Source organism: Aethalodelphis obliquidens, unplaced genomic scaffold (assembly GCF_003676395.1).
Source record: "Aethalodelphis obliquidens isolate GAN/ISIS:26980383/991018 unplaced genomic scaffold, ASM367639v1 scaffold2, whole genome shotgun sequence".
NCBI lineage: Eukaryota > Metazoa > Chordata > Mammalia > Artiodactyla > Delphinidae > Aethalodelphis > Aethalodelphis obliquidens.
This window is the reverse complement of record NW_020837946.1, coordinates 44,459,565-44,486,717: the sequence shown is the minus strand read 5'-3', so window position 1 is coordinate 44,486,717 and position 27,153 is coordinate 44,459,565. Positions and strand designations below refer to the sequence as shown.

At 39.9% G+C, this 27,153-nt stretch overlaps 1 protein-coding gene and 1 long non-coding RNA gene across 3 annotated transcripts in view; one reads left to right on the top strand and one right to left on the bottom strand.

The window, feature by feature from the left end:
• Positions 1-2,268, top strand: part of WDR75 (WD repeat domain 75) — a 41,458-nt gene extending 39,190 nt beyond the window's left edge. For both annotated transcript variants that reach the window (XM_027126133.1, XM_027126139.1), the window contains exons 20-21: positions 1,173-1,264; positions 1,658-2,268. In XM_027126133.1, the coding sequence (XP_026981934.1) occupies positions 1,173-1,264; positions 1,658-1,862 (297 nt within the window). In that variant the 3' untranslated portion in view covers positions 1,863-2,268. The remainder of the gene's footprint in view (positions 1-1,172; positions 1,265-1,657) is intronic.
• LOC113630585 (uncharacterized) overlaps positions 1-27,153 on the bottom strand; it is a 47,363-nt gene that overhangs the window by 16,298 nt on the left and 3,912 nt on the right. The window lies entirely within an intron of this gene.

Below are 27,153 nucleotides of genomic sequence, written 5' to 3'. Positions count from 1 at the left end.
AGGCTCTTTGGTGGGGCTAATGGTGGGCTCTGGGAGGGCTCACACCAAGGAGTACTTCCCAGAACTTCTGCTGCCAGTGTCCTTGTCCCCACGGTGAGCCACAGCCACCCCGCACCTCTGTAGGAGACCCTCCAACACTAGCAGATAGGCCTGGTTCAGTCTCCAGTGGGTTAGGAGACTAACCACTGGTCCTTCCCCTGGGTCCTGATGCACACACTACTTTGTGTGTGCCCTCCAAGAGTGGAGTCTCTGTCCCCCCAGTTCTGTGGAAGTTCTGCAATCAAATCCCACTAGCCTTCAAAGTCTGATTTTCTAGGAATTCCTCCTCCTGTTGCTGGACCCCCAGGTTGGGAAGCCTGACATGGGGCTCAGAACCTTTTGCAGTGGGTGGGCTTCTGTGGTATGAGTGTTCTCCAGTTTGTAGTCACCCACCCAGCAGTTACTGGATTTGATCTGATTTTGATTGCGCCCTTCCTACCATCTCATTGCAGCTTCTCCTTTGTCTTTGGATGTGGGATATCTTTTTTGGTGAGTTCCAGTGTCTCCCTGTCGATGACTGTTCAGCAGTTAGTTGTGATTCCGGTGTTCTCACAAGAGGGAGTGAGCACACATCACGTTGAACCAGTCTATATACTGTGCAACTTTAATTCCCGAATTAAATGGCCTAAAACTTACAATTTCTGATTATTGTAGCCTGACATGGGTTTATTTGCATAAAAGTAGGGAGTTCTTTTTTTAATCTATTTTTTTAATTATTTATTTTATTTATTTATCGGCTGCGTTTGGGTCTTTGTTGTTGCGTGCGTGCTTTCTCTAGTTGCGGCGAGCGGGGGCCACTCTTCGTTGCAGTGTGCAGGCTTCTCATTGAGGTGGCTTCTCTTGTTTCAGAGCACAGACTCTAGGTGCACGGGCTTCAGTAGTTGTGGCACGCAGGCTCAGTAGTTGTGGTGCCTGGGTTTAGTTGCTCTGTGGCATGTGGGATCTTCCCAGACCAGGGCTCAAACCCATGTCCCCCTGCATTGGCAGGCAGATTCTTAACCACTGCACCACCAGGGAGCCCCAAAAGTAGGGAGTTCTTCGGTTTGGTTTTTCTGTGGGGAGAGCCTACTGTTGATGAAAGCCTTGGCATTTCATCTTTTTAAATGAAACCCTGTTTTTCTGTTTTACTGTAGCTTCTTCACACTCCAGCCCATGTACTGCCATCTGCTTCTTTCCTGTGCTCCATGTTTGTAAATTCATTGCTGCTGTCTAAGGAGACTAAGAGGTAAGGCAGTTCATAAGATATGTTTAGATACTGTTTTGAGAAACAGGATGGTTTGTGTTATCCTTGATTAGAATATTCTTTCCCTGTGTTTCTCTTTATTTCAGCTTTGACCTATAGTTAAAGGATATAGGATTACTAAGTCAAATAAATAAAATTCATTGAAACTAAATATCAGAGATCTTTCGTGGTAATGTTTTAAGGGTTTCAAAATTTCATGTTTTATAAATTTACCTGTTGTTTTATAATAATCCATAATTTTTAAAGTGTATTCAGTAACAAGAATTTTCATTTATTTTGTTCATGATTGTTTTTTCATAGATACCTTAAATTGGAAAGTTATTGTTTAGAAATATTTTTTAATAGTAATTGTATTTTATTCTGTTATTGTTAAAGTGCTGAAGAAATTCCTGATGATGTCAGTATGGAAGAAGAAAAAGAAAGTGTTGATTCAGATGAAGAAAATAACTTCACTGAAGAGGTCCAGGATACAAATAACACAGATTTGGGAAAAGACATTATACATCAGTTGTCAAAATCTGAAGAAAAGGAACTGAGAAAATTTAGGAAAGTAGACTACAGCTGGATGACTGCTCTTTAAGCCTTGGAGAATAGGGAGAGGGTTTTACACTTTGTGTTTTTTTGTTTTGTGGGGTTTTTTTGTTTGTTTTTGTTGTATGTTGCTATTCCAGAATTCTATTTTAATGTTATTTGTTCATAAAATGTTAAATATTAACAGGCTCTACTTTTTAAATGACTGGTAATATTAAGCTATATTTGCATCATGTTTTACTTGCTATATACATCATCTCTTTTCACTTATCAGCCCTATAGAGTAGCTAGATATTTTCTTCACAGGTGCTATAGCAGAGCTGGGACTTGAATTTGTACAGCATAAGTCCCCCTGTCTGCAATTCGGAGATAGATAGATACAAAAAGTCAAAAGGTTTTGTTGATGATGTTAAGTTCAAAATTCATTTGGTGGCCAAATATGACCTGAACTGATATGAGGTTCTCTGTAGTCTTGTTTAATCCCTCTTAGAGTATTTCTCTTCTCATAGAGAAATTTAGAGAAATGATTTGATTATGGTGGTATTTCACAGACCCCACTGAGGATTTTATATAATATGAGCTGCCTGAAATCTGAAAAACTCTACATTCACATCATCTGGTCACATATCTTTCGGGTAAGGTCTTGTCTACTATACTTGTAAATACAATTTTCATGACAGCCTTGGCAGATAAGAAGAGCTGGTATTACTCTGTCAGTGTTATGCCTGTTTATACTGAGTCAAATAGCAACTACTTTTTAAGCACAGTCCCATTGCTAGTAGAAAAGAATGCAAGACTCCTGTATTACCTTAAAGTAGTGAAATTTCTACATTTTAACCACTTAGCATTTAGAGTTTTCCAGTTCCATGATACACTTCCATAAAATTTGTATTTAAAAAGTTAATGCAAAAACAAGTGTACACATCACAAAAGCACATCTCAGGGAATGTTCACAAAATTGCTGTAAGTGGCTTTTTAAGTATGTCTGAGTCAGTATCCAAGTAAGATCTATACATTTCATTTAAATAGCTAGATTGAGATATAGATAACTCACAGACTATGCAGTTCACCCATTTAAAGTATACAGGTCAGCAGTTTTTAGTATATTCAGAGTTGCACACCATCACCACAGTCAATTTTAGAACATTTTCATCACCCCACAACTCAACCCATTGCCAGTCACTCCCCATTACTCCCAGTCTGCCCCACCCCACACGCAACCACTAATATGTCTGTCTCTATAAATTTGCCTAGTCTGCATATTGCATAAAAATAGAATCATATAATATGTGGGCTTTGTGACTGGTTTCTTTTCACTTAGCATTCATTCTGCAGCATGTATCAGTACTTCATTTCTTTTTATTATTTTCATTTCACCTGTTTATATACCTAGGAGCAGAACTACTGAGTCACTTGGTAACTCTATGGTTAACTTTTTGAAGAATCACAGAACTGTTTTACAAACCAGCTTCACCATTTTACATTATTTACATTATGTGGGATATAAATTGTTCCACAGTCTGATCCATTAAATTTTGGTCCCTTTGCAGGGTTAGTTTTTGAGGCCAGTGTTTGAGGTTCCTGGGAGGACTCTTTAGCTGTCTCTTTTCCTGGTTCTTTTTGGTAAATTAGCTGGCATATGGATTAGCTTGTTGCTCTCATGGAGCTACTAGCTTCCCCTTAATTGCTTACCACCAAAATCTCCATTGTTTTCAAGAATACCTTAGGCTTGAACTTCGCTCTATTTCAGATAACGTCAGAACTCTCTATTCTTATGGACTGTCTCGCCCCTGGGCAAAATCTCTCACCCACTGCTCCAAAAAGGGGGGGTAGGGGGGATAAGGCACAGTGGACCCTCTCAGAGTGTCAGAGACACCCCTCTGCTTCACAAACAGTGGAGAAAATAGCCTCTGGTCTTTGTATCTCCTGACGTGGAACCTCTGCCCTAACCAGCTGGGGCAAGGACAGCCAGGTGACCAGTGTTCTCAGCCTGGGGAGTGGGGCTGACATAAGTTAATCATTTTGCCACGTTCAGACACTGACATGGTACCTGCAAGTTTATTTTTTGCAGTTATGTATGAAAGGTTTCATACTTTCAAATCAAATTACTTAAATTTGGAGCTTTTTAAAATGATTATTCCATAATCTGAATCATTACTTTATAAGTGTGGGTTTTTCTAAGGAGTTGATCTCTCACACTAAAACATGACAACCTTGTTATTATTCTAATTTTTTCTCCAATACTAAAAATATAAAAATTTTTCCAAAGACACCTATACAGATAAAAGGGTAATAGCCACTCTGTTCCTTCAAATCTGAACTTATGTCCAGCAGATCTGTACTGCCATCCCTCAGTTTCTTTCCCACAGAAAACTGGTCCCATCATAGTAAGCAAACCCATAAAGATTATTCACCTTCTAGCCTCCCTTGTTTATCTGATTTACCTGTCAAGGCACAGACTCACTACTTGCTCTCACAAGTGCAGCCTGTACTTCTGGACGCAGACAATCTCAGCCTTACTGCAGGTGGACCACATGTTAACCACCTACCATGTCTGCGTATCTATGTCAGATATTTACCCCAGTTTGACAAATGAGGAAAACTGGATCCATAGAGAGCGAGTAATTGGTATCTAAGTCACTGGGTTCTCAAGAAGTGGGGCTAAGACAGGAGCCCCTCCCTCTCCCATCAAATACCAAGTCCTGTGCTCTTTATAGAATAGCACATTGTCTCCCAGACACTTAAAACAACTAGTTAGCATTACGAAGGCATCTATAACTGGGGAGGAGTTGTGATTAAAAAGAAAAAAATTTTTAAAAATGAACAGCCCAGGTTTAGAGCTGGTCTCAGCTGCAGACAAGAGCTAGCTAGCTCTGTGACCTGGCTAAAGTCCTATAATCTGCCTGAGCTTCAGCCCCCTCATCTGTAAAATGAAGTGCTCCCTCCCTATGTTAATGGTTTTGACTGTCTGACTAGTACTGTTATGTTCCAAAATAGGAAAAGTGCATGAAATTTGGATATTGTATGAGATTGTGCACTTGATTATATGCAGAATTTTAATGAAAAATCTAGGCTAATTAAATGGCTGCATATTAATTAATTAGAATAGGCTCATTGTTAATGTGCTGAAGCAATTCCTCTGGTTTTTTTCCCTTATCACAGACTAGCACTTAGTATAGAAATATAGAATATGTTGTAATATGTATAATGTGTCTTAAATAATTTCAGGTCTTTGTACTATGACTATAATGGAGCCTTTAAAAGAAATCTATTAGGTTAAACATAACCATTTGGTTAAAGTTGTTGAAGTCTTGTAAATGGCACTGATTTTTCTGTGAGGCTGCTTTATCTGAACTACTGGAAATTGCGCTTTCCTCCGTCAGCTTCTTGTGTGCTTCTTGATAGCCGTGAAAATGGCAAAATTATCTTACAACATCAGAGTGAAGGTTCTGTATCACCACACAATCCTAAATGAAATGATAGGGCCCCAGGAAGGATATATGATCCCAGGAAGATTATTTATCATTGAGATTAAAGAGAAATAGAAATGGAAGTAACTGGGACTTGATAGCATACCATGCAGGGGGGAATGTGAATGGAATACAAGCCACCAGAGAGATGCAGATGCAATGATTACATTGTTCAAATTACTTTTGTTTTTCTAAAAGCATGAGCAAAACCACAATCTGAGTTACAGTTCATCTAAGCTGCATAATTAGACAGAATGATCTCTTCTAGCTCCGATACTCTGACCACAAAACCAAGATGCCAGACTGGTGTATTATAGCCCCACTCCCACCTCATGCCCCAAAACACCAAGGATCTGGTCTTGCAAGTACTAATTTGTGGTACCTGTATGTAAACATGTAAAGATACATCTATCTTAGTTTCCCATCTTCAGGCATGACATATCTCTGGCTTGGAAACTCCTTTGGAGATCAGAGCACTTAGTTCACAAAAGAAAAAACCAGACATGAAAGCACGCACACCAGTTCCTCCCATTGTTTTGTTGAGTTCTGATAATCCTTGTTAAATGGTTGCCTATTTTAACGGAAGGATGAATATAAGTGCTCTGAAAACAAGCACTTTAAATGCAAATATTGATGTTATATTCTAGACCACATAGAAAGGCAAATTTAAACTTCTTGTTCCCTCAGAAATGCTTGTCTGCAGTTGTAAAATTTGAGTCCCTTAGCCCAGCTTTATTTGGTGAGCAGTGTTCCATACCAGAAAGGCTGCTGGTCTAGGAGCCAGAAGACCACTAATTCCAGCTCTGCCTCTTGCTAGGTTTGTGCTTGTATTAAGTTTATTTGAGGCCTTAATTTTTTTTATCTCTAAAATAATAGGGCTATGTTTCCTTAGATGGTCCTCCAAAGCCCATTCTTGACTCTCAAATTGTGATTTTCCAAAATGCCCAGAATTCTATTAGCCCTACTCAAAAAATATATGTGGGGCTTTGCTACTTCACAACTTCCACTGGTGCTGGAGAGAAGAGGAAACAATAGTTTAACAAGATTTCATTTCCAGGGACTTCCCTGGTGGTGCAGTGGTTAAGAATCCACCTGCCAATGCAGGGGACACGGGTTCGAGCCCTGGTCCGGGAAGATCCCACATGCTGCGGAGCAACTAAGCCCGTGTGCCACAACTACTGAGCCTGTGCTCTAGAGCCCGCAAGCCACAGCTACTGAGCCCGTGCACCACAACTACTGAAGCCCGCACAGCTAGAGCCCATGCTCTGCAACAAGAGAAGCCACCACAATGAGAAGCCCGCCCACTGCAACGAAGAGTAGACCCCACTCACCACAACTAGAGAAAGCCTGCGCCCAGCAGTGAAGACCCAACGCTGCTAAAAATAAATAATTATAAAGAAAAAAAAGATTTCATCTCTGAATAAGAGATCTGCACCTACTTATTCTCGAGATGCCCTTGGTCTAAATCTGCAGACTTTACCCAAGAGAACAGATTAGAAACAGAGCTCCTCATCAGCACCTTCCCCAGAAAATACAAACAAAAGCCAAAAAAAAAAAAAAACGAATGAAGGAACAAGCAGGCTGTGTGACACACAAGAGGCACTCACATTTGTTGAATGAAACCATAAAGAAGGTAAGAGGAAATAGGTTTACACTTACAGGTTTTTAGTTAAATTCAAAATCAAGGTGAAATAAAGAGCCAAAGATGCCCTATTTAATCAAATCTGTTTCCCAGGCTCAAAGTACTCCCAGAAACCACTGAGGAGTTAGATATTCTGCAACATATGCAGCACAGCCCATGGATTTTAGTCAGGAGGTAGAGTAGCATAAGAACATTGAATGTCCCAGTCTTAGGATATAGCGCTTCACAGGATATTTGAGGCATTCTCCACTTCCCACGTCCCTCAGCACCAGGATAGGACGAGGTCGGCTTTCTGTTCCACACTGACTTCACAAGGATGCTGTTTCATCCTTGTGTAGGAGTACGTCTTTGAGTTTCTTATTCCCACCCTCATGGTTTTTATCCCATTTTTTTCTGGTCTGCTTGGGACCTGCTCCAGCAATCATCCCCTCCAACTCGTCTATCTTTAATTTTCACTTTCCCCTTTCTGCTTGACGTAGGAACATGCTGACACTTGGTACTGTCAACTCTTAAAATCACACAGCTTATGCTTTGCGTTGTATTATGAATCTCAATGTTGGCATTATCTTTCTTTCACCCCACTTGGCATTTTTGCATTTACCTCCTTTTGTTGTTGTTAAATCACATGTATCTCTATAAGCTACTTTAAATCCTTCTGGAAACAGGCCTGAATCTAAGGGCATGCAAATATTCATATTCCTATGATCTAACAGGTATCATAGCCAGCGTTTCATCCTGTATCTAGCAAAGTCAGTTCCAAATGAAAGTGAGAACTCAATGAGCAAATGAATGTCTTAGGTAACATGCAATTAGAACAACAAATAAAAGTGAGATTTTTGTTTTAAGACTGTCCCTAGTTCTACAAAAAGCGTTGTGGGTTCCAAGATCTCAGTTAATCTGATCTCTGGTAACCTGATCTTTCTAGTGACCAATTCTGAAACAACCACCTTTCTCAGGCAGACGGGAAGGTAGTGTATGTGTGGCTGCAAACCAGTCTCAACAAGCAAAGGACAGTGAGTGTAACCTGGATCTCGGACTACCCTAGTCTCTCTGAGGCTTCAGTCATCTCACAACCTCATGAGGTTATTAAGAACATTAAATACAATTATGTATGATAAAGCCCTTCATAGAAATATAAATTCTTGTATAAAAGTTAAGCAAACTAGTTGGTAAATTTAGCCACCCTACCTAAAATGTATACCCTTGAACAGCAAAAGGATTTCAATTTCACTTGGAGGATGAATTACAGCAAGAATAAATCTAACATGAGGTTAACATTTGACATGTATATTGCCACACGTATCTGTTTTTCAAATCTATTCAAGAAAAAAAAAGTGCAAAGTATAAGCTCTAGAATGAAAAGAAATGATTATCAGTAACAGAAACCAGCCCTCTGATTACTGAACTACATGTAGTACAGAGTAAGGAAGAATTTTGAGATGAATCCAATTTATGTCATGGAGGTATAGCTCAACTGTCAGCACATCCCCAGTTTACTGAGTGACCATCCCATTCATTCTTTACAAAACATATTCAAGATGCAAAGCAGAATCACAGCAGGCTTATAGGACTTCAGTGCATTATGACTTACTGAAAAGCTTATTGTCTACAGTGCCACTTATGTGGTACTCCTACAAGAAATCGTTTAACCTAAATCCAATCATGAGAAAACAGGCAAGTCCACATTGAGAGAGATTCTGCAGAACAACTGAACCCAGGACTCAAAAATAGCAGCCTTTTAAAGAAAATAAGCTAGGGAACTACTACAGATTAAAGGAGACTAAAAGAGACATAAATAAATGCAATGTGTGCTCCTTGGTTGAATCCTGAATTGGAAAAAAGGCTATAAAGACATTTTTGGGACAGCCGGGGAAATTTGAATATACACAAATTTTAGATATAGGATTATATCAGTGTTACATTTCCTGAAAGTGGTAAGTGAATTGTAGTCATGTAGCCATGCCCTTGTTCTTGGGAAATAGATGATGAAATATTTAGGCGTGAAGTGTGATGTAAAACATTTAAAATTCACAGAGAATATTAAGCAGTTCAGGGGAAAAAAAAAAGTGTGTATGTGATAGGTAGATAGAGGCAAATCTAGGTAAAGAATATATGTATACTCGATGTACTCTTCTTGCCAAGTTTCCATAGGTTGAAAGATTTCAAAATGAAAATACAAAAAAATCAAAAACTTATATAAAAATTCTACTTCTGCTATTTCTATGTTGCAGGACCAAATCTTTGCAACCCTGTCCGGCTATCTTTAGCTTGTCTCCAGAACTGCTCAGATTCTTCATTTGCTAAGTCTCCTTATGAGTTCATTCTTTCCTCCTGGAGTTTTACTACCCTCAACTTTCCCACCATTTCCTCTTAAGCAATTTATCTAGCATCAGCTGTGATAACACCACTCTTTGCTTATTCACCTTACTCTCTGCTCCTTTGGCCTCCTTTGCATTTATCTTGCTCTCCTCTTCTATTGCCTTAGGACCAGTTGTCATCCTCCAAGTTGAGTTTTGAGATCTTTACCATTTCCATTTTTCCTGCATTAAGGGCACTAAGCACTGCTGCTCAAATTGTTCTCCTTATGAGACTTAATCTGTCCTGCATTTCTGCCCTACCTTCAGTCCCATAACTTCTTTGGAACTCCTGCTGCGAACTGAATATGCCTAAGTCCATTCCACTCTATCCCTCTGATGTATCCAAACTGTGTAACACTCCTCTCGTCCCCTCAATTCATAACCTTGATAGAAAATATCCTATTGACTATATAAGCCAACCTAAAGGAAATATTGAACACTACAAAATATATTGATATGTTCACATCACTTAAATAAAGGAGCATGGGGATATGATTGGCTGTTGAAACTAAACTACCCAGGGAGCACATCTTTATTGGTATGTCCAATAATTGGGAATATCTTGAACCAAGGACAATAAATTGCTATTTGACATTTTGCCTTTGTCCTCTAACACTTCCAACTTTTAATGGGAAATTCAGCCACCCTGGATATCCCTGCATCTTTTGAAAGGTCTCTTATCAGGAGTAAGCTGTATGCCCATCACTATAGACCTGTATTTCCCATTCAAGATGTTATAGAATCTTCCCCCAAGTAGCTCTTTGAGGGCAAAGAAAGTGTAGCTCAACCCTCAGTTCAGTCACAGTGGCTCTGCTGTCTCCGTCTGTCCCTATACCTTCAATGCCTCCATCCTATTCCCACCAAAAACTTAAAAAATAAGGATGTTTTTTACTGTCCATGGCTTTGTGTTTAATAAACAATTTGCAGTGACAGGTAAAAAATCACTTAAACTTCCATGAACATGTTTCCTCATCAGTGAGGCAGGAGGAGGCTGTCATCTCTGAGGTACCTTCTAGCCCTGAGACTCCCTGATTGCAAGAGTGCTACACAATATCTTTTGCAATTAAGATGGTAATGCTTTGATAGCAATAATTCATTGCTGAATATACCAATGGACTAATAGTGTGCAGAATTCTCTATACAATTAAAAGGAGTCATGAGTCAACAAATACACCTCCATACAAGCCAGAGAGACATCGACCCTGGTCCTGCCCTCCCAGGGCTCTAGTCCAGATGTGTGTGTATGTGTGTGTTGGCAGAGTTGGGAGGGGCAGGATGCAGAATGGCAGAGGGAGAATCAACCATAAAGCATCTTATCACATAGATAATTCCACCTCTCTTAGGGACCCCAGAGATGTAATAATAACAGGAATGCCCAACACTTATTTAGGGCTCACCATGCTCCATTTAATCCACACCTTAGGATGTAGTTACATGTTAAAATGCAGTCTTATTATCTCTAATTGTCAGAGTAGGACACTAAAATCCAGGAAGGTGAGGTGAATTGCCCAAGGTCACAGCACTAGTTAAGTGGCAGAGTGGATATTCAAGCCCATTTGGCTCTAGGACCTGCTCCCTAGCCACTACAGTTCCCAAAGCCAGCGAGCAGTTTCCTCACCATAACCCCAGGGCCTTCTGCAAATTTAGCACCCCCAGTCTGGAGTGTCTTCCCTCCCATGAGTCTGGGTTGGAGCTGAGGTCTCTGCCCCTCCTCACTGACTGTGTGGCAGTCTAGTGATCCCCACTTCTACCCCCATCCCCATCCACTGGAGGCTCTTCGATCTCCTCACCATAGCCTCAGCTGATTGGCAAACCCTGGCATCAATCATCCTAATGTTGCTCAGCTGGGTGAATGCCTGGACCCTGCCCCTGTAGAAAGTGGCCACCTGCCTCAGCAACAGGATCATTGCCAACCCAACTGGTGTGAGAGGGGCTGTGGATGTCCTGTGTGGTCCAGAGCAGGAGTCAGCGGCAGTACAAGGCTGCCCACCTCCCTCTGCATCACCATCTTCCTTGTAGCTCTGCTGAACCTGCTTGTCTACATTACTGGGGCCGGGTATAACACCTCTGTAGAAGACAAGGAGCCCACGGTCCTCCTGGTACTCAGCTCTGGGATTATCTTTTTCTTCCCAGTCCTGACTCTAAGCCGCATCTGCTGGACAGCCCGCAGCATCATCCCCGACACTGACAAGCACCTAGGACGGGCTGCCTCAGCCTCTGGCTGAATAAAGGGAGGCTGATGTGCTCTAAGTGCAGCTCTGAGGGATCCAGGGCTCCAGCCCTTACATGGTACTTTGCTCTGCCTCTGCCTCACCTGGTACCTCTTTGGAAGCCTCTGAGTATCCCCACTAAGAATTATCTCTGAGGAGAATGGGAGAGTGAAGGCTCTTTTAACAATGGAGACTTCCCCTCTTAAACTGGAGTCATCGAAGTGATGCCTGTCAGCTTTGGGGTTGGTTTTATATTTATTTTCTTGCTTTTTGGTGGGTTTTGTTTTTTCTGGTTTTTTTTTTCTTTTTTTAATCCATTGAATGATTGAACCAAGAAAATGACTCAGACTCCTACCCTGGACTCTGTTGCTGGTGTTCTCACCTTTGGATGATGGAGTCAGAAATGATGCTTTCAAGCTTCTGGATCATCATCCCTCCTCCAAGGCCTGGAAATGGAGCTCCTGGTCACATCCCCACCTTGGAGGTAAAGCTGGAGATGTGGACCTACCATAAAAGGCTGCTTTCTGTCCTGGCTCTTCCTGACAAAACAGTCTCTCTCTGAGTGGACCTGCTGCTGTCGGGGGAGGAGCCTCCCTGGACCTGAAGGGACACACACCCGCTTTCCTCTCAACCTCTGGAACACCCCACCCCCACTTAGGATAACTCCTAGAACTTCAGCAGATAAGTTACCAAGGAAGCCTCACCTCCAAGACTTCTGACCTCTGGTTCCTGTGTCCCCTTCAATCTGTCACAATGTGCCCTCTGGGACTGGGGACTTCCGGCCCTCCCCAAGTCCCGGCTATGCTTCAGTCCCTCTACCCTTTCACTTCTTACTCACTGTAAGTTTCTGCTTATGCCCTTCCCCGTACTCATAAGTTTTTCCCTAAACAAAATGAGTAACTGTATATGTGTGTGTGTGTGTGTGTGTGTGTGTGTGTGTGTGTGTGTGTGTGTTTAAAGAGGAAGAATTAGGAGAGGCATCTACAGTTCAAGGGACATCTTGACCATCAGTGGCCTTGGTTAAAACTTCGCTGGATACTCCATAGGTGAGTGATGACAAAAAGTGATTTTTCTCTGCTTATAAGGAGGAAGGGAAGCAGCTGCCCCCTCCCTTCCTGAAATAGTCTCCTTAGAAATATCTCTGAGTCCTTTTTCCTTATGTGAATAAAATAACTCCAGGAGCCAGATAACCCCATGTACCTCAGTTTTTATGACCTAGAGATGTCTCCAAGGTCTGGGCTTCATACCAAAGGAGATAGCACTGCCATTGGTCATCCTGGTAGCCTGGGGCTTAACCTAAGGACCTAGTTTGTGTTGTAACCATTTGGCTATTTCAGGGACATGAGAGAAATTGTATTGTCACTTCAGATCAAAGCAATTACCCCGACAAGTGGATACAGATCTAATTCTCATGGTATGTAAAAAGTGTTGGGAGGTTTGGGGTTTTTACCAGAGCACGAGGAAGTCCAAGGAACTTTTATTTCCCTGTAAACACCCACAGTGTTCTAAAACCAAGGAATGCCTAGAAATTTCTGGTGTCCAGAAAATTGACTTTATTCATTAAGTTTTTGAATATATACTTTGTGAAAAGGTGAGTAAGATGTAGTTCCCGTCCCTAAGTTGCAATGGTGCATGTGGTCAATTTGTTATAGGCCAATGGGACTTGAAACTACTGCTTACACAGTTTCAAAGCAGACCCACCAACATCACAATATAGGCAGGCTTACTGTTAAATAGCAAGAAAAGATTCTAGCCAGATGTTTTGCCTCAGATCAACCACATGAAAATTGCTGCCTCACTGTCACTGCACACAGCTGTCCTGAAGATGTGTACTATTAACAGAAACTTACTTATCCAGACCCCTCTGCAGTTCACAAAATGCAACACCCATAGAATTGATCTCCATAAAAGTTAGAAGAGTGATTAGTATAGCCCAGAAGTGACTTGCCCAAAGTCATATGATGAATAAACAGTAGAATTCAAATTCTGATTCAGATCTTTGATTACAAAACCTGAATCCTTTTCACTAAGTGAATTCTATATAATTCTATGTAAGCACTCAATATTTATAATATTATAATGTTAATTATTGCAATAGTTGCTGTATATCTCATTCAAGTTCTGAGGACATGAAAATGTTAAAAATTCTTAAACGAGACCAGTTTAAGAAACTGTATAAGAATGCATTGAAGTCCTACTTGTTACCATACAGCATAAATCAAATACTGGGAAATGGCAGCAGTAAGTGGGCTAACAGAGTATGTGATAATCTAAGATGACATCATTTTCTTTTTAATCCCTCTCCCCGCACCACCGGCAATTTCTGGCAACCACTGATCTTTTTACTGTCTACGTAGTTTTGACTTTTCCAGAATGTCACAGAGTTGGAATCACACAGTGTATAGCCTTTTCTGACTGTCTTTCCACCTAGTAATACGCATTTAAGATTCCTCCCTGCATTTTCATAGCTTGATAGCTCATTCCTTTTTAGCACTGAATAATATGCTACTAATAATAATATGCTATTACTGCTAATTACTAATATTATTACTAATAATAATATGCTAATAATGTCTTGATATACCACAGTTTATTTATCCATTCACCTACTAAAGGCATCTTGGTTGCTTCCAGATTTGGCAATTTTGAATAAAGCTGCTGTAAACATCTGTGCAGGTTTCTGTGTGAGTTTTCAGCTTTTGTGGGTAAATACCAAGGAGTGTGATTGCTGGATTATATTGTAAGAGTATGTTTTAGTTCTGTAAGAAACCACCAAACTGACTTCCAAAGTGTCTGTACCATTTTGCAATCCCACCAGTAAATTCCACATCCTTGTCAACATTTAAAGCTGTCAGTATTCTGGATGTTGGCCATTCTAATAGGAGTGCAGTGATATCTCATTGTTTTTGTTTTTGTTTTTGTTTTTTGCTGTACACGGGCCTCTCACTGTTGTGGCGTCTCCCGTTGCGGAGCACAGGCTCCGGACGCGCAGGCTCAGCGGCCACAGCTCACGGGCACAGCCGCTCCGCGGCATGTGGGGTCTTCCCGGACCAGGGCACGAACCCGTGTCCCCTGCATCGGCAGGCGGACTCTCAACCACTGCGCCACCAAGGAAGCCCTATCTCATTGTTTTAATCACATTTCCTTGCTGACTTACGGTGTGAAGCATCTTTTCATATGCTTACTTGCCATCTGTAGATCTCGGTGAGGTGTCTGTTAAGGTCTTTGGCTCATTTTTCAGTCAAAGTATTTTCTTATTGTTGAGTTTTAAGAGTTCTTTCACATTTTGGTTAACCCTCCTTTATCAGATGTCTTTTATAAATATTCTTTCCCAGCCTGTGGTTGTCTTCTCATTCTCTTAACACTGTCTTTCCCAGAGGAGTTTTTAATTTTAGTGACGTACAATTTATCAATTCTTTCTTTCATAGGTTGTGCCTTTGGTGTTTTTTTGTTTTTTTTTTTAATTTTATTTTTCCTGGCCATGCCACATGTGTGGCATGCAGAATCTTAGTCCCCTGACCAGGGACTGAACCCGTGCCCCCTGCAGTGGAAGTGTGGAGTCTTAACCACTGGACTGCCAGGGAAGTCCCATGCCTTTGGTGTTGTATCTAAAAAGTTATTACTATACCCAAGGCCACCTATATTTTCTTCCATATTATCTTTTAGGAGTTTTGTAGTTTTGCACTTTACATTTAGGTCTGTGATCTATTTTCAGTTAATTTTTGTGAAGGGTGTTAGGTCTATGTTTGGATTCAATTTTTTACATATGGGTATTCAGTTGTCCCAAAATCATTAGTTGAAAAGACTATCTTTGTGCCATTGTATTGCCTTTGTTCTTTTGTCAAAGATCAGTTGACTATATTTACATAGGTCTATTTCTTGGCTTTCTATTCTGTTCCACTGATCTATTTGTCTGTTGTTTTGCCAGTACACTGTCTTGATTATTGTAGCTTTATGTAAGTCTTGAAGTCAGGTAGAGCCTGTCCTCTAACATTGCTCTCCTTCAATGTTGTGTTGGCTATTCTGGGTCTTTTGCATCTCCATACAAACTTTAGAATGTGTATGCCAATATCCACAAAATAACTTACTGGGATTTTGATTGGCATTGCATTGAATCTAATATCAAGTTGGGAAGAATTGACATCATCACAATATTGAGTCTTCCTATCCTTGAACATGGAATATCTTTCCATTTATTTAGTTCTTTGATTTTGTTCATCAGAATTTTGTAGTTTTCTTCATAGGGATCTTGCACATATTTTGTTACATTATACCCAAGTATTTCACTTTTTGATACTAATATAAATGGTATTATGTACATTTGAAACTTAATTTCAAATTTCACTTGTTCATTGATAGTATATAGGAAAATGACTGACTTTTGTATATTAACCTTGGATCCTGCAACCTTGATATAATAACTTATTAGTTCCAAGAGTTTTTTGTTCATTCTCTCAGATTTGCTACATAGATGATTATGTCATCTGTGAACAAACACAGTTTTATTTCTTCCTTCCCAATGTGTATATCTTTTATTTCTTTTTCTTATCTTGTTGCATCCACTAGAATTTCCAGTATGATGATGAAAAGGAGTGATGAGAAGGGACAGCCTTACCTTGTATCTGATCTTAGTGGGAAAGCATCAAGTTTCTCACCATGAAGTATGATGTTAGCTGTAATTTTGTTGTTGTATTTGTTTGGTAGATAGTCTTTATCAAGTTGGGGAATGTCTCCCTATTCATAGTTTACTGAGTGTTTTTATCATGAATGAATATTGGATTTTATCATGAATGAGTATAGTTTTCCATCTATTGTTATGATCACTAGATTGTTCTCTTTTAGCCTCTTGATGTGATGGATTATATTAGTTGATTTTCAAATGTTGAACCAGTCTTGCATACCTGGGACAAATTCCACTTGGTGGTGGTATATAATATTTTTTATATAGTTGGGCCTCTGTATCCATGGGTTCCATATCTATGGATTCAAACAACCATGGGATCAAAAATATTTGAAAAAAATTTCCAGATAGTTCCAAAAAGCAAAACTTGAATTTTCTGTGCACCAGCAACTATTTACTTAGCATTTGCATTGTATTTATGACTATTTACATGGTATTTACATTGTATTAGGTATTATAAGTAATCTAGAGATGATTTAAAGTATACAAAAAGATACACATAGGTTATATGCACATGTTACAGAATTTTATATAAGGGACTTGAGCATCTACAGATTTTGGTACCTGCAGTGGGTCCTGAAACCAATCCCTGGTGCATACTGTGGCAAAACTGTATGTTATTGAATTTGACTTGCTTTTATTTTTTTTTTGAGGATTTATACATCCATGTTCATGACAGACATTATTCTGTAGCTTTCTTTTCCTGTAATGTTTTTGTTTGATTTGGTATTGGGGTGATCCTGACCTCACAGAATGAGTTAGGAAGTATTCCCTCTGTTTCTCTCCTCTGAAAGAGATTGTAAAGAACTGGTATAATTTCTTCCTTAAATATTTGGTAGAATTCACCAGTTGACTCATTTGAGCTTGGTGCTTTCTATTTTGGAAGGTTGTTAATTACTGATTCACTTTCTTTAACAGATATAGATCTATTCAGATTGTGTATTTCTTCTTGCGTGAATTTTAGCAGAACGTGTCTTTCAAATAATTGGTCCCAGGGCTTCCCTGGTGGCGCAGTAGTTAAGAATCCACCTGCAAATGCAGGGGACATGGGTTTGAGCCCTGGTCTGGGAAGATCCCACATGCCGTGGAGCAACTAAGCCCATGTGCCACAACTACTGAGCCTGCGCTCTAGAGCCCGTGAGCCACAACTACTGAGCCCACGTGCCACAACTACTGAAGCCCGTGAACCTAGAGCCCATGCTCCTCAACAAGAGAAGCCACCACAATGAGAAGCCTGTGCACCACAATGAAGAGTAGCCCCCACTTGCCGCAACTAGAGAAAGCTCGCACGCAGCAACAAACACCCAACGCAGCCAAAGATTACATAAATAAATAAATAAATAAACTTATTTATTTAAAAAAATAAGAATTGGTCCCTTTCATCTGGGTTATCAAATTTATGGACATAGAGTTGTCCACAGAATTTCTTGATTGTCCTTTTAATGTCCATGGGATGTTTAGTGATGTCCCCTCTTTCATTTCTGTTATTAGTAATTTGTATGTTCTTTTTTTTCTTAGCCTGGCTAGACGCTTATCAATTTTATTCATATTTTCAAAGAAACAGCTTTTGGTTTTACTTATTTTCTCTATCGATGTCCTGTTTTCAATTTCATTTATTTTTGCTCTAATTTTTTTTACTTCTATTGAGATATAATTGACATACACAGCACTGTATAAGTTTAAGGTGTACTGCATAATGATTCGACTTACACACATCATGAAACGATTATCACAATAAGTTCAGTAAACATCCATCATCTCATATAGATACAAAACTAAAGAAATCAAAGAAAAGTTTTTTCCTTGAGATGGGCACTCTTAGGATTTACTCCCAAACAACTTTCATATGTAACACACAGCAGTGTTATTTTATTTATTATGTTGTACATTACATCCCTTGTACTTATTTATCTTACAACTAGAAGTTCGTGCCTTTTGACTACCTTCGTCTAATTCTCCCTCCCACCCTCCCGTAACCACAAATCTGATCTCCCTTCCTATGAGTTTGTAATTTTTTAAATTTTATTGGAGTATAGTTGCTTCATTTTTGAATAATAACTAAACGACAACACTATGTTAGTTCCTGGTATACAGTATAGTGATTCAGTGTTGTTATACATTTCAAAATGATCACCACAATAAGTCTAGTTACCATCTGTCATCATACAAAGATATAATTATTGACTATATTCCCCACACAGTACATTTCATACCTATGACTCATTTATTTTGTAACTGGAAGTTTGTGCCTCTTAATCTCCCTCACCTATTTCTCTCATTTCCCCACTCCCTTCCCCTCTGGCAACCACCTGTTTGTTCTCTGTACCTATGACTCTTTGTTTTTTCATTTTTGGTTGTTTTATTTTTTAGATTCCACATATAAATGAAATCATACAGAATTTGTCTTTGTCCGACTTATTTCTCTGAGTATATAATACACTTTGGGGTCCATCCGTTTTGTTGCAAATGTTAAGATTTCATTCTATTTTATGGCTGAGTAATATTCCATTACTATATATATATATATATATATATATATAGTTGCTTCCATATCTTGGCTATTGTAAATAATGCTGCAATGAATAGAGGAGTGCATGTATCTTTTCAAATTAGTGTTTTTGTTTTCTTCAGATAAATACCCAGGAAAGGAATTGCTGGATCATATGGTAGTTCTATTTTTAATATTTTGAGAAACCTCCCTACTGTTTTCCATAGTGACTGCTTTTAATTTCACCAATTTCTGCTCTCATTTTTATGATTTCTTTTCTTCTTCTTACTTTGGATTTAATTCACTTTTCTTTTTCTAGTTTCCTCAGGTGGAAACTTAGATTATTGATTGTAGAAATGTCTTTTCTAATGTATGCATTCAATGCTATAAAATTTCCTCTAAACACTGCTTTCGCTGTATCCCACATATTTTGATAAGTTGTGTTTTAATTTTCATTCAGTTGAAAGTATTTTTTAAATTCTCTTGAGATATCTTCTTTGACTAATATGTTATTTAGAAGTGTGTTGCTTAATCACAGCATATTTTGGAACCTTTCAATTATCTTCCTTGTCTTGATTTCTAGTTAATCCCATCACAGTCAAAGAGCAGACATTTCAATATTTCTATTCTCTTAAATTTGTTAGGGTGTGTTTTATTCCAGAATGTGGTCTTGGTGAATGTTCATCTTGGTGAATGTGCCATGTGAGCTTGAGAAGAATATATATTTTACTGTTGTTGGTTGAAGTGATCTGTTATTATATCCAGTCGATTGACGGTGTTGTTGAGTTCAGCTATGTCCTTACTCATTTTTCACCTGCTGGATCTGTCCATTCTGATAGAGGGGCACTGAAGTCTCCAATTATGATAGTGGATTCATCTATTTCTCTTTGTAACTCCATTAGGTTTTGCCTTACATGTTTTAATGCTATATCACTTTTTTTAGCAAAGGTATTTTGTAAATTTTGTAAAATTATATTAATATTTTAATGTGAATGCTTAACACTTAAAATTATCAAAGCTCAATTTAAATACAAAATTTTATTTAATAAAGACGATTAACTCCAAGAATTGTACAGCATTTCATTTCTGCTACATAATGCCAACCCTATGCAATACAATAAGAACTGTATCATTTTTTCATTTTTTCCACTGCTCTTCTGAATCCTAAAGGGCAGAGGGGGAGGTAATCAAACAGACACAAAACAAAATACAATCCAAATAAACTGAGCAGAGTGATTCCTGATAGTTATAAGTACATTTTGACTAAGCTCTCTAACCAAGTAGCTAGGGGATAAATGCAGGTATTGCTCCCAGGTTGATAAGAGGCTTTGTTGCCACAACTTAGTAAAAGCTTTGTACTAAGTACTTACTGTACTTAGTAAAAAGCTTTGTCACAGTTTAAGGATGCATGTTCTTTAGATAGTTATTACACATACACAGTGTCTGTAAATACTAGAAATATAAGTTAGACAGGGTCTATGTATTCCTCAAATTGGGTACAGTTTTTAAAAAGGTGAAGTAACATGATTTTCAAAGTCCACAGGAATCCTGCCTGAAGAGTTTGAACCGCTGCCAATAATTCATCTTCACTGTGCGAGATTCTTAACTCTGGGACCCTTAGGGTTTGTCCAAACTGGATTTTCTGGCTTTCAGTATAGCAAGTGCATCTTTCACTGTGTGGTAAATAACATTCTTCACCTGTAATTTATCTTCATGATTAGTATGTGTTTGTGACAGATACCAGAATTCCTGAGTAAGCCAGGAGCATTGTTTACCATGCTCTGGAGAAACAAAATCTTCAGTCACTGTGATACGGCTATATAATTTATGAACTTTATATGGAATTCCAGATGGGATAAATGCCACATCTCTGGGAAACTGTATAATAGCCCAGCCTTGGACGCCATACTCTTTTTTTTTTTTTTTTTTTTTTTCGTGGCGCGGGCGCCCCTCTCTTTTTTGTGGCCTTTCCCGTCGCGGAGCACAGGCTCCGGACGCGCAGGCTCAGCGACCATGGCTCATGGGCCCAGCCGCTCCGCGGCATGTGGGATCTTCCCAGACCGGGGCACAAACCCGTGTCCCCTGCATCGGCAGGCGGACTCTCAACCACTGCGCCACCAGGGAAGCCCAAACTCCATACTCTTGATGAAGATGCTTTCTTAGTGATCAGTCTAAATACCAGCTCTGATCACTGATAGGACCATGGCTGCAGGGTTTTCTTCAATTTGCTCTTCTGATGCCTTTTTAGGAATCCACATTATCTTCTTTGTGTCTTCATTAGCATATATTTGCCAGAAGGCTTCTGGCTTCTCTTTTCTTCCAATAAATTGCTTTACTGTGAGTTCATGAGAATATCCATCTTGCACAATTTTAAGGACTTCTTGGTCACACTCTCCTTTGGGATTTCCTACATAGACCAGGACATTAGCTGCATCTGATACGTCTCAGTAAAGACATTGCTCCACACTTTTGATCTTCTGGAGTAATCAATCCATAATTAATCTTGGGACCCCAGTCTGGCCAAATAAAGTAGTCTGGCAGCCTAGAGACAAAATTCAATTTATCATCTCACCCTGTGTACTCAAGCAGTGGGTGCTGGCCATCAGATCAGCAAACCCGGAGCGCATCATATCTCTAAAATCTCCCCCTGATAGCCAGTCCTTAAGTGTCAGCATTGTTAATTCGTTTTCATTTTCCAGGAGATTTGGAACATCTTCAAATCCATTCCAGAAGTATCCTACTATGGCTTCTGTGATTATTTCACTGGTCCTTGGTATAGACTGAATGTTTGTGTCCTCCCAAAATTCGTATGTTGAAACCTAATCCCCAGTTGTGATGGTATTTGGAAGTGGGGACTTAGGTTTGAAGGCAGAACCCTTATGAATGGGATTAGTGCCCTTATAGAAGAGACCCCAGAGAGCTCCATTACTCCCTTCCATCACATGAGGACACAATGAACACAGCCATCTATTCCAGTGGAAAGTGCTACACAGTCATGTGCCAAAAGGTGTAGCTGTATAATTCCATTACAGAGAGGGAATGAAGGACTGGGAACAAAAATTCAATCTATCCCCTCATTCCAACAAACTGGGGAATGAAAGAAAGAAATGAGTGTTGAGTAGCCATCCAATTGTGTCGACACCAGAGTAGTCAAAGGAAGCCTTAGAAACTTATTTTTCTGATTTAGTTAGCAGGAAGAAGAGGAGGAAGTAAGGAAATGGTAGAGTTACAAATTGCTTTCCTGGGCAGGGGTTTCCAGTTACAACATTGCTGGACAGTTGAATAGGCTGATATAGACTGTTTAATAACTCAAACTCTCAGTTTCATAGTCTGAATGCCTGTGAATAGCAAACATCTCTGATGTAGTATGTGCCTGGTACTACACTAAGTACTTTACATGCATTAGCTCATTTTATCCTCACAACAAACCTATGAAGCTATTCTCACTTTACAGTTGAGAGGTCAAATAACTTAGGCAGCTGCTTACGCATGTGAAAGCTATGATTAGAGCCCAGATCTCTCTGATTTCATTCACTCAGGCATCCACTACTTGCCAGGCATTGAGCTGAGGACGCAGACCAACGACACAGCCCCTGCCCTCCAGGACTTCAGATCTTAAGTTTCTAAGCTGTACATCCCACTAGACGTTACATGTCAACTAAAAACAATGAATCCAAGACAAATATGCGTGTTATTTTTTAAATGAATATACTTTATGTCAGTTACACTTCTGAAGGCTTATCATGTCATACGTCAATAAACTATCATACCAACTCTTTGAAGTAGGTACTATTATTCCCCATTTTAAATATTAAGAAACTGAGATCCCTAGAGGTTACCTTTGTTATACACTAGAAAGTGATGGAGCAGGATTAGAAACCAAGCCATCTGACTCTAGAGCCTACCTTTCACCACACCTGCCACGTGCAGCACATGGTTAATAAAATACAGGTTTCTTCAAGTATAGTAATGAATCAATATAGCTTTTTCTGATGTGTTTTCTCATTAAAAGATACTAGTTATAAACTTATCACATAAAGGCCTGTAAACTATTTCATGGTTAAAAGGGTTCCTCACAGATTTTTTTTTTTTTTTTTTTTTGGTACGCGGGCCTCTCACTGTTGTGGCCTCTCCCGTTGCGGAGCACAGGCTCCGGACGCGCAGGCTCAGCGGCCATGGCTCACGGGCGACCGCTCCGTGGCATGTGGGATCTTCCCGGACCAGGGCACGAACCCGTGTCCCCTGCATTGGCAGGCGGACTCTCAGCCTGGTATTTTTAAAGTGTTTCAAAATTATAAACTATGAGGGAAGATATTAAAATATAAAACAATAGGTGTGATTTCTTTTTCCTTAAATCTCAGAGACTGGATTTCATTTATTCCACTATTTTATCTGTGTTTGATGTTCACATAATACTTTACAACTGCTAATTAATCACGGTACATTCCAGCGATTATTATAACATTAAAATCACTTCGCTTGGGGTTGCTGGAGGCGCCACTGGAGCCCGCTTGCCTGACAGCTCCACACAAGAGCCCTAGGTTGGGCGGCAGTTCCAGCCACATCGGCTCCCGGCTCCCGGCCACCTGGCGGCACAACCGCGGGCCGACATTGCCGCCGCCCAGGCGGCGCTGTTGAGCGCGGTTCCCCGGAGCAGCGGCGCTGCCCGGCTTTGCCCGCCAAGCTCCGGGCCCCTGGCCCCCGACTCGGCGCTGAGGACAGGACCCCACCGCCCACTCTGCAGCAGCCTGGCACTGCACGATATCCAGGGCGCCTTCCAACTCCAGAGCAAATTTTTGAGAACATAAAGCAAGAATATAGTCATTATCAGAAGTGGAGTCATTCAGAAGTTGTTCTTAATCAGAGTAAAGCTTACGTTTCCGAAAGTCGTTCTCCCTCCTCGGCACACCCAGCACCTAGTTCTCCAGGTTCCTCCTGGATGAAGAACGACCAGTCCCCCTTTACTCTCCAACAAATTGGAATAATATGTGGGCATCTCTTAAAAGACTAGCAAGAATGTGTCTTTTACGTTATTGTTTATTCAAAATTTTTTCTTTTTTTTTTTTTTATCTTGGGGATTCTGGCTGTGAATTTGACACATGATGACTATGGTTAAAAGCATTTCCTTGGTGTACAGAAGATCATTAATGTTTTGGGACCATGTACATTATAACAGTAGATTATGTGTAGGTATTATTATTAAATACAGGGGCTGTTTCCAGGCACAGAATATGAATCATAAGTTAGTATGGACATCAGATGTTCTTATAATGACATAGCAAAAGTCTATGGTCCTAGGTCTACAAATGCATGGTGGGAGACTAGGACAAAGCAGAAATGAGCCATTTGACAGCTGGATTCTCCCTAGCTGATATTAGGAAAATACTTTGACTCCAACACTTAAAATACCCATGTGGCGTCTGTGTTCATCTCATTCACATAAAGAGCTCCCTGGACACTGAACCTCTAAAAAGAAAATGTCTCCTCTGGAGTAAAAGCATCAGGATTTACTTGGGAGCTTAGCATAGGTGAACACAGGGTGGGTCAGATTCCAGAGGCATTGCTTCTTGGGAGAAACCACTTCTTGGGAGAAACCACTTGACCTTTGTATCCATTATTAAAAATAGAATTTGGATTCTTTGGTCAGGTTCCCCCAAGTTCTTTTAAGAGGTGTCCACGGTCAACTGCTTAAGCTTTGTTTTGGCAGCCCCCTGACCAAAATTGCTTATGGACTGTTTTTCACCTTGTTTCCAAGGCTGAGGAACAGAAAGCAGCCTCTGCTTGGAGGAAGTGGAAGTATACATTTATTTATTTGCTGCTACTTGTTCGGGACCACATTTTATAAAATGCTTTCTATTATTATTATTTCTAGAAAGAAAAGTTCTATTAAAATCGTTTTAGTTTCAATATAGGATAGGTTTTTTAATAGGGCTTATTTTGAAATATTGAGTTTAATTCAAATGAAAAAAAAAGTTATAGGTAACCTCATTAATGCAGTTGCAAAACTCCTAAATAAAGCATTCACAAACTACACTCATCAATGAACAAGAAATAACACTACACCATAATCAATGGTGGATCTAGAAAGGCAGGGATTTTCCAGCACTGGAAAATCTATTTATGGAGGTCGTTGACTTTTAAATAATATTTAAATCCTTGGTAATAAAGAAGATTCCCTAAGAAAGATGAGTTAGATACAGAGAAAGTGATTCCCAAAAATGTGACCTGCAACATTTAAAGCTTATGCAAAGGAGACTCCAAAGGAGCAGCCAATGAAATGAGGGTGGAGTAGGAAAGAGGGATGTGTGGTGTCAAGGCATCCAAGAGAAGAAATTGTTTCAAGCGGCCAAGCTCTGAGACGTTAAGTAACATGAGGACTCAGAATTGACTATTAATTCAGCACAGTGGTGGTCAGTATTTCTGTGATAAACACAATCTCTGTGGAGTCATGGGAGAGGAACCTGATTGGACAGGGTTAAGGAAAAATGTAAAGTGAGGAAATGGAGCCCAGACTGTAGAAAACTCTTTTAAGAAGTTAAGTACTGAAGGGAACAGATAAATGGCGCAGTAGCTTGGCTCTTTTAAGAGGAGTGGGTAAAGAAAGTTTTGTTTCTTTGTATACTATTTAATATTTGTTGTTGTTGTTATTTAAGGATGATAGGTACTGGACATATTTTACACCGAAGGGAATAATCAAGGAATAAAAGTTTGATGATGCAGGAGAGAAAAGAGAGAATTATGGGAGCAATGTTTTCTCCCTCAGCCAGGAACACCTTGCCAATCTCCAGCTCAGGTGAAACTCAACTGTCTGCCATGCTCCCGAACTCAAGCAGCTGAACATAGTGGAGGAAAAAATACACAGCTAGTCTCACTTAAAATCCATGACTACAAATCTCAAAAGAGCACATAACATTAACCAACAATCCTTCTACACTTCGCTAATATGATGACTTCACCTCTCTGCAAAATAACTACATCACACGTTCTTATCTCTCCAAAAACAAACGGTCTTCACCACCTCCACTAAAATAGGAGCTATTAGATAGACATCCTCTCATCTTCCCACCGCCAAATCTACCTGCATTCCTGTACCTTCCTTCTTTCTTCTGTCTCTCTGTGTGGTCTGGACCCCACTTCATTATAAGAGGACAGCAGCTGAAGGATGACTGAAATATTTCGGCTTTCTTAGAAGAAATAATAAGCCCAAATAAAACTGAAAAATTGCTAAAATTATACAAAACAAAAATGTGACTAAAATTAATGGAGGAAAAAAAATTAATGGAAGAATTCAATCTCCTTGAAAAAGTTAGATTTACAAACTTGACCTGGGGAAATAAGATTTGGTAGTAATAACGCACCCAAATAAAGGTCCCATACTATGTGCCATCACCTATAAAAATCTTCATTAGAAAACTTATACAGAAAAGCTGTCCCCTAAAGAAAATGATTCAGTAAAATAATAATAAAATGGTAGATTTTGACTGTGAAAATCAATCAAGGCCATAAATAGTTATTAACACGCTGATATTTAGAAATGAAGCCCAAACAGTCTTTTATAAAAATATTGGGAAAAAAACTGTCAGAGAGGTCAAAATGTCCTATACTAATTTGTTATACTTCCTTCCAGACCTATTCCTATGTATTCAGAAGAGAGGAGTTCACTCCCCACTGCTCCAGCTTAGGGTCCTCAAGCATAATCAGCTGGTGAGAACATAGTACAGACAGAGGACAGTTCCCCCAGAGTGTAGACTGAATGATCAGCGGGCATAGGCCCCGCATTCAGGCAATATGAAGTTCTCTTTCATAGGAAGTCTGGCGGCGCAGTGGTTGAGAGTCCGCCTGCTGATGCAGAGGACACGGGTTCGTGCCCCAGTCCGGAAAGATCCCACATGCCACGGAGCGGCTGGGCCCGTGAGCCACGGCCGCTGAGCCTGCGCGTCCGGAGCTCCGCAACGGGAGAGGCCACAACAGCGAGAGGCCCGGGTACCGCAACAACAACAACAACAAAAATGGAGACATAGGAAGTCTGGGTGGCCAGGTCTCTGATCCAGCATGGCTTTTGGCGCCTCACAGCAGTCCTCCATCAGACTATCTGCCCTTACACCTTCTATACAGGGGCTCTTCCTTGGACCACATTTTCCATTTGGGGGCTCCTGGCATTTTACCTTCCTTTCCTACCCCCAGCATCTTTCCATGCTCCCCTTTTGCCCTATAGACTTTTTCCATTTCTCTTGTAATATCCTTTTTTTAAGGATTCCAAGAATTTATTTTACTAGAAAAAAATTTAATATCCAGTCTCACTAGTAATCAAAGATAAATTCTATAATTTAAAATAACAATGAGATACCATTTTCACCTATCAAATTGGCAACAGTTGACACAATTAAAGGGGGGGTGGATATTACTCACAGCAGCTGAGAAACTGCAAATTGGCTCAACTTTCTGGAAGATGATTGGGCAAGACATCAAAATCTTTTAAATGTTCACCCTCC